Genomic DNA, 14,954 nt, shown 5'->3' with positions numbered 1-14,954 from the left:
ATTTATTTGTGCAATGCTGTGAAATACTGATGTGGTACCATGCTATTGGAGGGCGTAAACTAAGGGTTTTACACCTAGTCCTTATAGAATTTAAACTCTTATTTAGCATCATATTTATGTTAAAGTTTAAATTCTTATTTATGAGAAACAAATTTTAATGTTTTTTAGCCATTCATTCAATGTTCACACCTATCATCACTCACATTAGATTCTATTTGACAAGTATTTTACTCTGGAGTCCATAATAAGAGAGGAGTCTCCTCTCATGTGTTTACTCTGGTGTGACATGCCAAATTATACTTGTGTTTTAAGGAGCTTAAATACAAAAAGAAACAAACGTATTTATTTAGCATCATATTTATGAACTTTAAATTTTCACATTCTCTTAACCATTCATTCTTAAGCGACTATTTTAAGATTTGGTAAAGATCAATTCAACTCAAAAACCCTTTGCAACTATGGAAGTTAGCTGAAGTGCTTCCTTTTAGCCTACAATATTAGGGCAATGAACAAGCCATGAGCCTTTCCTTTTGAATCAAATTGCTGGTGGAGACTTTAGTACCAAATTCATCCCTAATCACCTTAGCATTTAATGTTGACATCTACCATCAATCACATTACATTCTATTTGACAAGTGTTTTACTTTGCAATCCATAATAAGAGAAGAAAGGAGTGTCATTTCATGTTTACTCTATTAGTCTATTGTATAATGTCAAATTATGCTTGTCATGTTTTAAGGAGCTCAAATGCGAAAAGAAATAAACATATTTATTTAGCATTATATTTATGTTAAAGTTTAAGTTCTTGTTTGTGAGCATTAAACTTTAATGTTCTTTAGCCGTTCATTTAATGTTCACACCTACTGTCAATCACATTGCATTTTATTTGACAAGTGTTTTACTTTGCAACCCATAATAAGAGAGGAGTATCCTCTCATGTTTTACTATGTTTTAACATGTTAAATTATATGTGTCATGTTTTAAGGAGCTAAAATGCAAAGAGAAATAAACGTATTTATTTAGAATTATATTATGTTAAAGTTTAAATTCTTACTTATGAGCATTAAAGTTTAATGTTCTTTTAATCTTTCATTCATGAGCAACTATCTAAAGATTTGGTAAAGAAGATCAATGCAGCTCAAAATCCCTCAGCAACTACTCAAACAAAGTGCTTCCTATTAGCCAACAAAATTAGGTCAATGAACAAGCCAAGTGCCTTCAATTCCCTTTTGAATCAAATTGCTTATGGAGACTTTACTAATTACATCCCTAATCACCTTGGCATTTAATGTTGACGCCTACCATCAATCACATTACATACTATTTGACAAAGTGTTTAATTCTACAATCCATAATAAGAGAGGAGTGTCCTATCATCCTTTACTATGTTGTAGCATGTCAAATTATACATGTCATGTTTTAAGGAACCATTTTTTTTTTTTGGGTGAGAAATGAGGGTATCTAGATTCCACTCCAAAACTCTTCAATTATTTAACTATTCTCTCAGGTGTATATAGTCCTCTCATTTCACACACACTAAGTTATTATAGGGAGGAATCCCTTAGGGGTGGCCCTAAGATGCTAGTAAGAGATTTTGAATCTAGAATCTCGTGGATATCATAAAGCCTTAGGAACCAATTATCCTTAGAAGCTTAAATACGAAAAGAAATAAGCATCATATTTATGTTATAGTTTAAATTCGTATTTATGATTATTAAATTTTAATGTTCTTTAGTCATTTATTATTGGGATACTATTTAAAGATTTTGTTGAAAATATATTAATTCACTACATCTATTGAATTGACTGTACGGACTTTAATTAGTGGGCTAGTTATTATATGAGAAGTCTGAGCATTACTCTTAAATTATTCATTTATCTTCTTTAATATGTTAGACTTTACGTCTCCTACTTAACTAGGATTGGTGATTAAGTATTCATCTTTATCTCAATTGAAGCACCTAATCCATTGATTACATATAGAGATTTTGAATGCCCTCTTGTATACCTAACTCGATGGAGCTTCTCCATTTATCTCCTCTTATATAAAACATGTTCTCACTTTCTCCATCTATTATTATATTATAATTGTGGTTGCTGTTTTTTTATTTATTATTATTTTAATAAATCTTAGTTTCGTTTGGTAATTGACTGTGGATGTAATTGTGAATTTTTTGTTGAGAATAAAACAATAAACAATGAAAGAAAAGAGTGAAATTTAATAAACAAATAAGGAACGTGAATGACTTTGGAGATGTGACAAAATTGTTGCTCTTAGACAAACTTTTCCCATGTACACGAGTTGTTAATGGATTACTTCGAAGATGCAATCAAGATTTTTGGGTTCTTTAAACAGCAATTTTGGAGAGTTCACATGATCATTGTGTTTCTAAAATTGTCTGATTTTGCAAGAAAAATCAATTTTATGTTTAAATGAGAGTTTAAACAATATATATATATATATATATATATTTATATATATATATATATATATATATATTGTTACAAATAAAGTGTTATAACTGTTAGAAAATTGTTAGAAACAATCACCCAATGTTCACAAATGTTAAAATATCAAGTGGTGCAATTCTTGACCATTAATTTTGCATAGTCTCACCTAACATTCGATCGACCTAATTTTGAGTGAGATCAATGAAATTGTAAAAAAGAAACTTTCGGTTAACATTCACTTAACCCAATGTCCCAAAATATTCCGAAGTTACACAAATGCAATTTTCTCTTGTTTTCTATTATTTCTTTCTCTCTTATCTTCTAAAAGGATTATAACACTCTTCCACTATCAAAGTGGAATTAAAATAACATTCTTCTACTACCAAAATGGAATTAAACTTGTGTTACAACCTACTTTGATATAAAAAATATTTAACATTTCCTTATTTTTCTCAACTCCTCACAAATTAAATCAAAATCAAAATTGGAGAAGGGAAGCAACCTATAAAGAGGGAATCAAAAGGGAATCCAAGGTATTTTTTTCTAATACATGGGTATTTAATATTGAGATCATTTACCTTTTAGAAGTGTATACCCTTTATGTGGTAATTTAACATGAATATTCATGCTTTTGCACAATGAATCAAAAGTTTTAATGCATACTAAGTTTGAAACTAATGATACAAATAATCGTCAGTTGATTCCTTCGTGTAGGTCAAATGGATAGTGATATGAGCCTTTTAAATAAAAGACCAAACAATAGGACTCAAAGCATAGGTGTGGTGCGAACCAAGAACCCTCCGATGATTAAGTTAGAGAAGAAAATCGAATTAAGAGAGTAGAGTAATATTGTTGAAAAGTGTTTTGTGTATTAGGGTTCCTTTTATAGCCATTCTGTCTTGTAACAGTTAGGATCTTTATAACCATGCATTCATTGTGTTTGTAATTTTCTAAGTCATTAATAATTGATAATCATGGCTATTAACTATTAATGTATTGTTGGTTGGTTACAAAATCTTCTCTTTGTCTTTAATATCATTATCATCATCCACTATTGATGGGGCAAAAATTTGAGTTGCATATCAGAAAGGATTGAAAAAACTGTGTTTTAGAATTTCGATTTATTTACAATGATTTTCTCACTTTAAGTGAAACTCTCTCTTTATCCTCTACTAATGATAGCTCTTTATCATTATCATCATTTACTATTAATTGAGCGAAAATTTGAGTGGCATATCCAAAGCACTGATCGATTTTTAGTGTAGACAGGGATTGAACCTCAGATCTTTTATTCAACTATTAAAGACTTTACCAGTTGAGTTAACTATAACCCACTTTAAAAAAAAAAAAAAAATATATATATATATATATATATATTCATGCTATTTCATTACATTCTAATTTGGGTGGACGCATTATTTTGTTCTCAAAATGTTTTGAGAATTTGTTCTACACCTACAAAAAACTAATTTAAAAAAAAAGTCACAACTCAATCGCACTCCCACAAAAGGAAAGCGAAAAACGACGCTATTTCATTACATTCTAATTTGGGTGGACGCATTTTTTTGTTCTCAAAATGTTTTGAGAATTTGTTCTACACCTACAAAAAACTAATTTAAAAAAAAAGTCACAACCCAATCGCACTCCCACAAAAGGAAAGCGAAAAACGACGCCGTTTATAGTAAAAACTTCCGTTAATTTCCACAAAGTTAAATCTATTTAAACCTCTGATTTCTCTTTCTCTCTCTCCCTTTCTTTATCGCTGTCTTTCTCTCTCTTTCAAGCATTACTCATTCTTCATGCTCTTCTATTCGCATATGCTTTCTCTGTAAGCTTTTTCTCGCTCTCCCCCTCATTTCTCATCGCCGGTTCGGTCATCCTCATCGGAATCCCCCCTCGTTTCTCGTCGGAAAACCCGTATTCTCACCACCGCCGATCCGAATCCGCTCCCCAATTGACCTATATATTATATATTTATATCTATATAGAGAGAGAGAGAGAAAAATCTTTTTTTTTTTTTGGGTTATTAAGAATTTGATTGATTGCTTTGATTTTTGTAATTTTATCTATGGAGGATGGTATGAGCAGCGATGAGGACTATTACTCCGATCGGGACTCGCTTGATGGCCTCGAGAACGAGGACTCTGAGTTCCACTGTACCCCTCCAAAGGGTCCCACTACGAAGGTTATTTTGTTATTCGATTTTGTTCTTTTTTTGAATATGGGGTTGTCTTTGATGGTTTTGGAGTTAGGAATTTTTGTTTTCTTTTGTGTTTTCTGGGTGTAAAAATTGAATCTTTAAGTGGGTTTTGGTTTCTTTTGTACGGCGATTGCGTGTAATTGTTCTTGTTTTGAACTTTAAGAATTGGGGATTGCTGGGTTTTGAGCTTAATTGATGGTATTCGTTGTGAATTTGGGTTTTTATGTGGGGTAGAGCTTTGGAAATGCTTTGATTTTAGGTTTAATCTTGATGGGTATATTGGAAAGACGTTCCTCCGTAATATCATCATGACTTTCGAAGTCGTGTGCGGTTGCAATACCAAACCAAATACGGCGATTATTTGATCAATTTTGAGTGAAAAAGCAGTTGCCTTTGTTGAATATATCAACTCCAGTGGAAGAATCAAAACCCTTTTAAGGAGCAAACATGATTTTACTAGTTTTTATAGATTGTTTGGAAAATTGGTCACGTATTTTTTTTTGTCTATATGCTATTTTTGTCCACACTTGATTTGGAAATTGACCATTTTTTCTGAACTTTGGTGGGTTTTTTTTTTGAACAGGTAATTACAAAAGAATCTCTTTTGTCTGCTCAGGTAAGGATAACAAATGGTCTTTTGCCTATACTTTGCTCCTTTTTAAAGGTTTTGTGATATTGATGTTTTGAGTTGGGTTGCATTAATGTAGAGGGAGGATTTGCGGAGAGTAATGGACTTGCTATCCCTTAGAGAGCACCATGCCCGGACTTTACTAATTTATTACCGCTGGGATGTTGAAAGGTTGTTTGCGGTGCTTGTAGAAAAAGGGAAAGCTTTCTTATTTGATCAAGCAGGTGTTACGGTGGTGGAGCATGAAGGTCTTGAGTCACCGCTTGGTTCTACAATAACGTGTGATATCTGCATGGACGATGTACCTAGTGTTGAGGCAACAAGAGAGGACTGTGGCCATTGCTTTTGTAACAACTGTAAGCACTCTTCCCTTCGTTTGCATTTTCTTGTGCTATGGTGCAGTATACATTGAAGTAGTAAAGTCCTTATTTCATGTGCTGAATTATTGCATAGGGCATAGCTAGGCTGAGATTGACTCTTAATCACTTTGACGATATAGTTTTAGTGGATGAAACAAGACGGAGAGTTAATGTCAAGTTAGAAACTTGGATAAATCCTTTATAATCAAAAGGATTTTGACCAAGTAGGACTAAATCAAAGTACATGGAATGTATGTTTAGTAAATGTAGAGACACAAATTAAGGGTTCTAAGACTTGGATGGTTAAAAGATACCAATGAGTGAGTAAATCCCATAATTTCTTAGACTTGGATTGTTAAAAGAGACCAAAGATTGAGTAAATCCCATAATTCATAAATATAGAGAGGGATGTGAATCATAGGATAAGAATAGAGTGGATGAAGTGGAGAAGTGCATCATGAGTTTTGTGTGATTGTATGGTATTTATTTAGCTAAAGGGGAAATTTTATAAGTCTGTTATAAGACAAGTTTTGCTCTATGGTATCGCATATTGGGCTATTAAGAAGTAGCATGTTCATAAAATGAGTTTAACTGTAACTGAAATGAGAATGTTGAAATGGATAAGTGGAAATACAAGGAAAGATGAGATTCCAAATGAAGAAATTCACTTAAAGACAAGGGTAGCTCCTATTGATGAAAAGACAAGGAAGAGTCACTTGAGATGGTTTGGCTGTGCAGAGAAGAGCAATTAATGCACTAGTGAGGAAAAGTGAGTTGATTCAAGTCAAGGAAGACCTAAAATAACATTAGTAGAAGTAATAAGAAATGACATGTTAATTAAAAAGGTGGTAGAGAGTATGATTTTGAATAGAATAGAATGGTGAAAAACAGTATGTGGCCAACCCCGGTTTGTCTGTTAATGATTCATAGCCAACCCCAAAGTTTTGAGACTAAGACTTGTTTGTTGTATTCTAGATAATTCTCTCTCTCTCTCTCTCTCTCTCTCTATATATATATATATATATAAACTGGGTAAATTATACCAACATCCCTTGAGTTTTTAGGAATGACACTTACCCCTAAACCTTTTTCGAAATGACACTTCCCCTCAAGTTTGTGATGAATCTAACATATTAGTCCTCATTCTCTGATGCTGTTAGTAGTGTGAATATATATATATATATATATATATAGAGAGAGAGAGAGAGAGAGAGAGAGAGAGAGAGAGAGAGAGAGATTAAACTGGGTAAATTATACCAACATCCCTTTAGTTTTCAAGAAACAGCGCTTACCCCCAAACTTCTGTCGAAATGAAACTCCCCCTCAAGTTTGTGATAAATCTAACAAATTAGTCCTCATCACTTGATGCTGTTAGTAACTAATGGAAAATTCCATTTCCTCCCCCCCCCCAAAAAAAACTTGCATTTATAAACTATAAAAATCTTTGATTTATCTGGCATGTACACCACTGACACCCATCATGCATGGCAGAATGAGATCCATATCACCATTTCACACAAATGGCCACGCTCACAGCACCTTCGACCCATTGCTGTCATTCCACCATTGAATCTTAAAGTCTATAGCTCTTGCAATACTCTTCAACTCCTTAATCAATTTCATGGATTCCAATCTTCTATATTTCCAGTGATGCTGCAGAGATGGACTGGTGAGGTGGTTCAGCTTTTAGATGAAAAAGAGAGAACAAAAAGAGAGAAATGAAAGTGGGGAAAAGAGGAAAGGAGAGGAAATATTGAAAAAGAAGGATTTTTTTAGTAAATAAATTAATATATTGAACTTAGTGGGAACAGTTGAAAATGAAGGATTTTACTGATAATCCAGCGATTTTGGAACTTTGCTTTATTTTAGAGGCAACTAATTTTATAGTAAATAAAAAAAGTAAGGGTACAACAGTAAATTTAGTAATAAGACAAGGATAAATAAGAACATTTTGTTTAACTGAAGTGCATTTTAGTCCATAGACAATTCTAGTGGCTGTTAATGGTGTTATGGTCAAAGTTGGTTTTGGGGTTGAATGTTATTTCAGTTGAAATTTGGGGATGAGTGTTGTTTCGTAAAACCTCTAGAGAGGGTGGTGTAGCATGAAGTTTTTGCTGTTGTTTGAAGTATTTTTATGTGTGTGTGTATATATATATTTTTTTGCTAAGCTTGTATGTCGTCGAAGAGATGCAACACTTTAGAGTATGAACATGTATGGTCATAGTGATATCTCTCTTAAATGGAATTGCTTGATGCTCATGCTTTACCATAAGTTGGCATTAGTTGTTATCCTCCATATTTAGAGTGTTCATCATCTTGAACACGATGTTCTTCTATATCAATAAAATTCCTATTACCTATACCAAAAAAAAAAAAGTTGTTATCCTCCATTTCTTTCACTATATTTCAAATTTAATGTTGTGTTGATGCTTCATTTTTTAGGTTGGACAGAGCATTTTATGGTGAAGATAAATGAGGGTCAAAGTAGGCGCATTAGGTGCATGGCACACAAATGCAATGCTATTTGTGATGAAGCTGTTGTTAGAAATCTAGTCAGTAAAAGGCATCCTGATATGGCAGAAAAATTTGAGCGTTTTCTCCTTGAATCATACATAGAGGATAACAAGAGGGTTAAATGGTGCCCAAGTACTCCACATTGTGGGAATGCAATACGCATTGAGGATGACGAATTCTGCGAGGTAGAATGTTCATGTGGTATGCAGTTTTGTTTCAGTTGCTTATCAGAAGCACACTCACCATGTTCATGTTTGATGTGGGAGCTTTGGGCCAAGAAGTGCCGAGATGAATCTGAAACAGTTAATTGGATAACAGCTCATACAAAACCGTGTCCAAAGTGTCACAAACCTGTGGAGAAGAACGGTGGTTGCAACCTTGTGAGCTGTATCTGTGGGCAAGCATTTTGGTGAGGGTTCTTTTCCTTTTCCTTTTTGGTTTAATGTGAGGGTTTTTTTCTTTTCCTTTTCTTTTTTATCTTTTGGTTTGACTTTCATCTGTTCTTCATTTTTTCAATTTGATGTCTACTATTGTTGTACAAGCTGCTTTTTCTTTTCAAAATTACCTTTACATTTATGGCATGTTCTTTTATTGTGATAATATTGCCTTAAGCTTATACCTGTAGTTGCAAAAAATTTTGTACTGTGAGTTTTACCAGGTTATATCTCGAACCAAAGTTCTGTTACATTGATTATGTTTTATTTATTTACAATTGTCTAGTAGGCCCAGTAGAGAGAGGTCTTAGATGTCCTAATTTTTGGAAACCCTTTCCTGTGAGAGAGAGAGAGAGGGCTTAGATGCCCGAGATCTTCTTGGCTCCACTGTGAGCCCTGCCCCCTCTGTGGTCTCTGTCTCCATCCCCTCTATGTGTCTCGTGCCGGCCTAGATCAACGGTCAGACCTTTCACTCTAGCCTGTTAATGGAAGTTCCAGCCAGATCTGTCCAGATTGGATCGAATCTAAACTCCTCATGCACTGCTGGTGGTCTCCCATCCCTCCAATTTGCCTCTCTATTGCAGATTTGAAGTTTCTCTCTATCCACTCTTGTGAGGCTTCTCCGAGTGGGTCCCCCTGGCCTCCTTGTGGGGTTTGTTGCCTCCCTTGTGGGTCATGCGCCTTGGTGGTTTTCTATGCACAATGATTTTGCCTGAGTTTTTTTTTTGGGTGCTTTTATGGTTGGCTCTCATTGAGCTTAGATATTGAAGTTGCATTTCTTGATTATATTGCTGCTGTGTTTTCGGGTGTTTGTTTTAGATTTGCTTGTGATCTTCTTTGAGGTTTGTTTCTCTACCAGCATATGCTCCTGTAAATATATTTTTGGCAATATAAATCTGCCAATTTATCTCCCAAAAAAAAAAATCTTGTAGACCTATGACCACATTAATCTCATAAGTAGCACATACTCCCTTCGTCCCAAATTGTTGGTCCTGTTTAGAAAACTAGAATACCCAAATTTTTAAGGGAACATCATTTATTGTCTAGTTTCTTAATTAAAAATATAAAAGTTTCCAAAATTACCCTTAAATAAAGTTCTCAAAAAAATTTATGCTTGGGTAAGGGCATAATAGGAAACTCAATAAATTAATAGCTTTTAATTTTAGAAACAGGACAAAATTTTGGAACATCCCAAAATGGAATTACAGGACCAACAATTTGGGACAGAGGGAGTACCTGGCAGCGCATGAAGTTTATATATTTATATGAACACTGTTTTCAAGGCAATCAGCTTTGGCACAAATGGCACTTCCTCTTACAAGTTTGGGTGGAGGGTGAGGTCATGTGTTCACATCCACGAGGTGCATCTGTAACTTGCCAATCAAAAATATGTTTACACTTTTTGTAGTAAACTTGATTATATCAAGATCACATTGCTTATGGGGATGTTAATTATAGCATCCAGATCACCTTGGTTGTAATATCGCTAATCATTTTGCATGCTAAGGTAGACAGTTTCCATTTATGATGTTGGGGAAACCCATTATGGTATTTTATCGCCAAACTTATTGGATTGGCTCAATAGTTCTGCTGTTGTTGTTATACTTGGATAGTTATAGTCTTGATTGATAAGTTACAGACATGTACACACAATTAGTAGGCCTTGAATCCATGACCTCACCCTCCATCCCATTATTATGGATGGAGGAAGTGCCATTTAAGTTGGAATGCATTGGCACTAAATAGGAGAGTTATACTGAAACATCTGACCATGTCTTATCTTAAGTTCACTTGCTTAATTAGTGCTGTGTTGAATCAGAGCTTCTTTGCCTACTTTGATTTCCGTTCAGGTTCATTTGGTCATCATCTCTTCTACCTGTCATTCCCCTTACTTTTCGTTTTTTTCCCTTCTTGGTTTCACATCTTATGAAACCACTCGAAGGGCATCTCCTCCCCTTGTAAAGGTAAGGTTGAGGGTGAGGTGGAGGATTGAATACACGTGGGTGTTTGTGCAACTTACCAATAAAAGAAAACATTCTCTGTTACTCTATACTTGTTTAAAGTTCCAGATCAAATGTTTTTGTTGGCATCCCTTGGGAAGATTCATGCATGGGTTGGTCGCATAACTTCTACCTTCTTTTCTTTTTCATCCTTCCAGCTACTTCTGGTCTTCCTTTTAATCATTCTCTCTCTGTTATTAAGTTTGATGCAAATACTTACGTTCTACTTACTTTTGGATGCAGTTGGCTGTGTGGTGGGGCCACTGGCCGAGACCATACTTGGTCAAGCATATCTGGTCACAGTTGTGGTCGCTACAAAGCGGAACGAGAGAAAAAATCTGAACGTGCAAAGCGGGATCACTATCGGTATATGCACTATTATAATCGTTATAGAGCTCACACAGATTCTTTCAAGCAGGAAAGCAAATTGAAAGAGATCATACAAGAAAGGGTGTCAATTACAGAAGAGAGGGATTCGAGGCTCAGAGATTTCAGCTGGGTAAATAACGGGCTCCTCAGACTTTTCAGATCCAGGCGAGTTCTTTCATATTCATACCCATTTGCATTTTATATGTTTGGAGATGAGCTGTTTAATGATGAGATGACGAAGGAAGAAAGGGAAATAAAACAGCACTTATTTGAGGACCAGCAGCAGCAGCTTGAGGGAAATGTTGAGAAACTTTCAAAGTTTCTGGAGGAGCCCTTTGATCAATATAGTGAGGATAAAGTGATGGAGATAAGGATGCAAGTTATCAATCTGTCAGTGATCACAGATACTCTCTGTCAGAAAGTGTGAGTATCTTTACTGCTTTCACAAAAGCTTTGACTGTATGGGACTCTTGAAACTCATGCACTCATAAATCTCCTGCAGGTATGAATGCATTGAAAATGATTTATTGGGTTCTCTCCAATATGGTAATCACAATATTGCTCCTTACAAGTCAAAAGGCATAGAGAAGGCATCAGAACTTACTGCTTGCTGGAAAGCCAATAATAGTGACAAATATCCACCTTCAGATTGTGGCGCAAGTGGTAATAATTTCGTGACACTTACATGGGCATATTAGTTGGGAATAACTAGTAATGTTTCTGTGCCTGTCCCTATAAATATCAATACAAAACTTTATTAGGTTGTGATCTTTTGTCTTGATTTATTTTAATATTTTTTGACAGTCATATATATGTATTGGTTGGGAATAAAGTAACTAACAAGTTAATCTGGACTCAATATTGTTCTGCCTATAACATGGTCATATAAAACTTAATTAGGTTTATCATGATATCTGTTGTTAATGTTGCTCTGCCTATAACATGATCTTACACAAATTTATTAGGTTTATTATGATATTTTAAATCCACGAGTTCTTGCTCAAATATTACTTCTTCTTCCCATAAGAACAGGATTGAAGGTGAGGTTGTGGGTTCAAGACCCACTTGGTATGTTTATACTTTACCAATTAAAAAGAGTTTATTATAACATTTGACATCCATGTCTTTGTACAAGTAAAATATTGCAATGATTAATTCCGTTGCTTTAAAATGTTGCAATGCTTAATTTTGATCCACAAATGCACTGATTTGGTATCATATGCCTCTAATTTGCTAGAACTGATTTGGAATTATTATTTAGTCGATAAATTGCCATCCTCTTTCTGTGGAAAAAAAAAAATCGGAAAAAAGAAAAGAAAAGAAAAGAAAATATTAGAGCACCCACATTGGTGGAGCTATAATTTTAGCTATTTGGTTCCACCAAAAGCTATTTTATCCATTTTACCTTTTCACTTTACAAAACATCCAACATAAGTGGTTTTATTTTAGTTTTCAACACAATAAAATAATATATCTATTGCAATAAACAATTCATCTATTTATTATTATTTTCTCTATTCTTCACTGTCCTCAAGCACTCACAGCACCACCACCAAACCCAAAAACCCCAAATCCAGCAACCCCAAATCAGCCAAACACAGACCCAGCAACCCCAAACCCAGCCACCTCCATCAGCACAACCAACCCAATCACAGCCACCCACCACCCACTGCCACAACCACAACCAGCCCACCATGACTCAAATTAAAAAAAGAAGAAACGAAAAGAAAGAAACGAAACGAAAGAAAAAAGAAGAAGAAGAATACAGGTGATTTGAAAAAAAGAAGAAGAGTACAGGCGATCTGAAAAAAAGAAGAGTACAGGTGATCTGAAAAAGAAGAAGAAAGAGTACAGGCGATCTGAGGAAAAAAAAAAAAAAGAGCCAAACGAAAAGAAAGAAAAAAAATTGACTCAAATTAAAAAAAGAAGAAACGAAAAGAAAGAAACGAAACGAAAGAAAAAAGAAGAAGAAGAATACAGGTGATTTGAAAAAAAGAAGAAGAGTACAGGCGATCTGGAAGAGTACAGGTGATCTGTACAGGCGATCTGAGAAAAAAAAAAAAAAAAAGAAACGAAAAGAAAGAAAAAAAATTAAAGGGAGAAGAGTACAGGTGAGATCGGCGGCGAGTGGAGGAAGAGATGGCCTGAGATGGCTGGAGCTGAACAGTCGGTGGCTGGGCAGGCAAGGTTGAGGAAGAGATCCGAGGAAAAAAAATCTGAGGTTGAGGAAGAGAGGACTGAGTTGGAACGGGAATAAAGGAGAAAAGGAAAAAAAATTATTTAAATAATCTTTATCAATGTGAATGCAAAAATAAAATACTGTTTTTTTTTTTTTTACCTTTGAGCTACAGTGCACAGCTATCTTTGGCTGTGCACTGTAGCTGAGAAGCTAAAATATATACATTTAGCTCCACCAATGTGCTCCTATTTTTGTAGTAGGTGGTGCTAAAAATAACAATTTATACTTATCAATAAAAAAAAAAAAAAAAAAAAAAAAAAAGCAATTTAGCAATTTAGCTTTTTAGCACCACCAATGTGGATGCTCTTACTACCAAAACTTTTAGTAGCTTTGTTAATAGCCTTGCGGTGTGTTCGGAGAGATTGAGTTCACATGTCCAAACTTTGTTGGACTCTAAAGTTTTATATGGAAGATTTCAATATGAAATCTAGGTTTTAAGCTGCAAGTCTGTAACATGATTTTGCCTTTAGTAGTTAATATTTCATTTCATATAGGGTGCAAAGTTGGGATTATTTTTGTTTAAATGTAAACAAATGATTTCTCAGATAAGCTCTTGTAAATATAAGTTAGTATAGGTGCAGTTTAGATGTTTAGTCATGCTAACGTATATTGAAGTTTACCTGACGCACTGTAAATGTTTGGTGGGACTGCAGAATTGGATCGACCTTCAGGCTCTGGGAGTTCAGATGAGAGTGGATGTTCTTCCAGGAAGCGTGCTAGAAAGGATTCTCCTGGAGGTGGCCTTTTTGATCTTAACTTGCCAGCAGAGGTCATTGACAGAAACTGAATTTGAAAGTTGCACCCTTCATATAAATACAATAGGTGTACAGCTCTGACATAAGACCCATGTTTTCTTTTACGGATTGATCAATCTGGACCGTAGCACCCAAGAACTCAACCTTTTCCCTTTTTTTTTCTTCCTTTTCTTTTTCTCCCCTCCATTCTTCTCTCTTTTTTAGCCTGGGTTTTATGAATCTATTTTGTTATGATATTCTCGAAGAGAAATTTAGAGATTTAGTGCATCTTTCCTTTACTCTTCGAAAATACAACATTGTATATAGCCTTCGATTGGGCAATAGATATGTAAATTTTCTCCTGAGACTTGAGGAACCCTCTTAGAAACCTTCTGAGATATTTTCATATTTTTCGATGCTGGAAGTAAAGGTAACTTTGCTGAATCTTTATTTGATTTTTTGTGTAGTTTAATGCTGTATTGTTTCTGGTAGGCTTCCTTTATGGATTCTGTTTTTTCTTCTCCTGTTAATGCTGCTTATATGGAAAATCAGTTTCCCTTTGCAGAATGGTCTAAGGTCTATCATGTGATTCTTTGTTGATCTGCTTTTTCAGGTATAGTGATAGGAGTTTTAGCCAACTGAGGCAGATGAGGTTATGTGTATTCTCAGAGTTTAATCCTCTGTTTCTCGTCTGTTCAACACCTGATATGTAATTGAAATCTCTTTGAGTTTGAAAACAATGATTTCTCAGCAATATTGTTCATTTCCATTCAGGAGCATGCATATATAAATCTAAGTAATTCAATTATAAAAAAAAGAAAAAAAGTATTCTGGAGCTTTATTCCAAATTGTATTATTCTTTGAGATTTAAATTTAGAACGCGTCTAGGAATCTTCGAAATTCCTTGCCAATGAGGTGGTAGGCTCGATCTGGGTTCATCCTTCATCTTTTCTCATTGATCTTCATCCTTGTTTTGGTAAGTACTAGTGCATTTCAACATTGTACTGATCTATATCGTTCAAATGT

At 34.6% G+C, this 14,954-nt stretch overlaps 1 protein-coding gene across 2 annotated transcripts; it reads left to right on the top strand.

Moving 5' to 3' along the window:
- Positions 1-4,184: 4,184 nt before the first annotated feature.
- On the top strand, positions 4,185-14,744 carry LOC115968201 (probable E3 ubiquitin-protein ligase ARI2). Of its 2 annotated transcripts, XR_004086701.1 has the most exons (8): positions 4,185-4,636; positions 5,235-5,267; positions 5,359-5,635; positions 8,081-8,561; positions 10,830-11,378; positions 11,458-11,618; positions 13,848-14,358; positions 14,542-14,744. XR_004086701.1 is itself a non-coding variant. In XM_031087512.1 (7 exons), the coding sequence occupies exons 1-7, from the start codon at positions 4,520-4,522 to the stop codon at positions 13,979-13,981; spliced, it is 1,752 nt and encodes a 583-aa protein (XP_030943372.1). In that variant the 5' UTR covers positions 4,185-4,519; the 3' UTR covers positions 13,982-14,400. The 2 variants fall into 2 exon arrangements, 1 of the variants encoding a protein (XP_030943372.1); XM_031087512.1 differs by lacking the exon at positions 14,542-14,744 and having other exon boundaries at positions 13,848-14,400.
- Positions 14,745-14,954: the final 210 nt, after the last annotated feature.

This window comes from Quercus lobata, chromosome 11 (genome assembly GCF_001633185.2).
Source record: "Quercus lobata isolate SW786 chromosome 11, ValleyOak3.0 Primary Assembly, whole genome shotgun sequence".
NCBI lineage: Eukaryota > Viridiplantae > Streptophyta > Magnoliopsida > Fagales > Fagaceae > Quercus > Quercus lobata.
Note: the sequence above shows the minus strand (reverse complement) of the source record. Positions and strands in the feature narration are given on the sequence as shown.

Excerpts from the sequence above, each read along its gene's own strand:
- LOC115968201 (XM_031087512.1), top strand. The coding sequence starts at position 4,520 with ATGGAGGATGGTATGAGCAGCGATGAGGACTATTACTCCGATCGGGAC. Across the intron at positions 8,562-10,829 it reads ATCTGTGGGCAAGCATTTTG|TTGGCTGTGTGGTGGGGCCA; the intron begins GTGAGGGTTCTT and ends TTTTGGATGCAG. Across the intron at positions 11,379-11,457 it reads GATACTCTCTGTCAGAAAGT|GTATGAATGCATTGAAAATG; the intron begins GTGAGTATCTTT and ends AATCTCCTGCAG.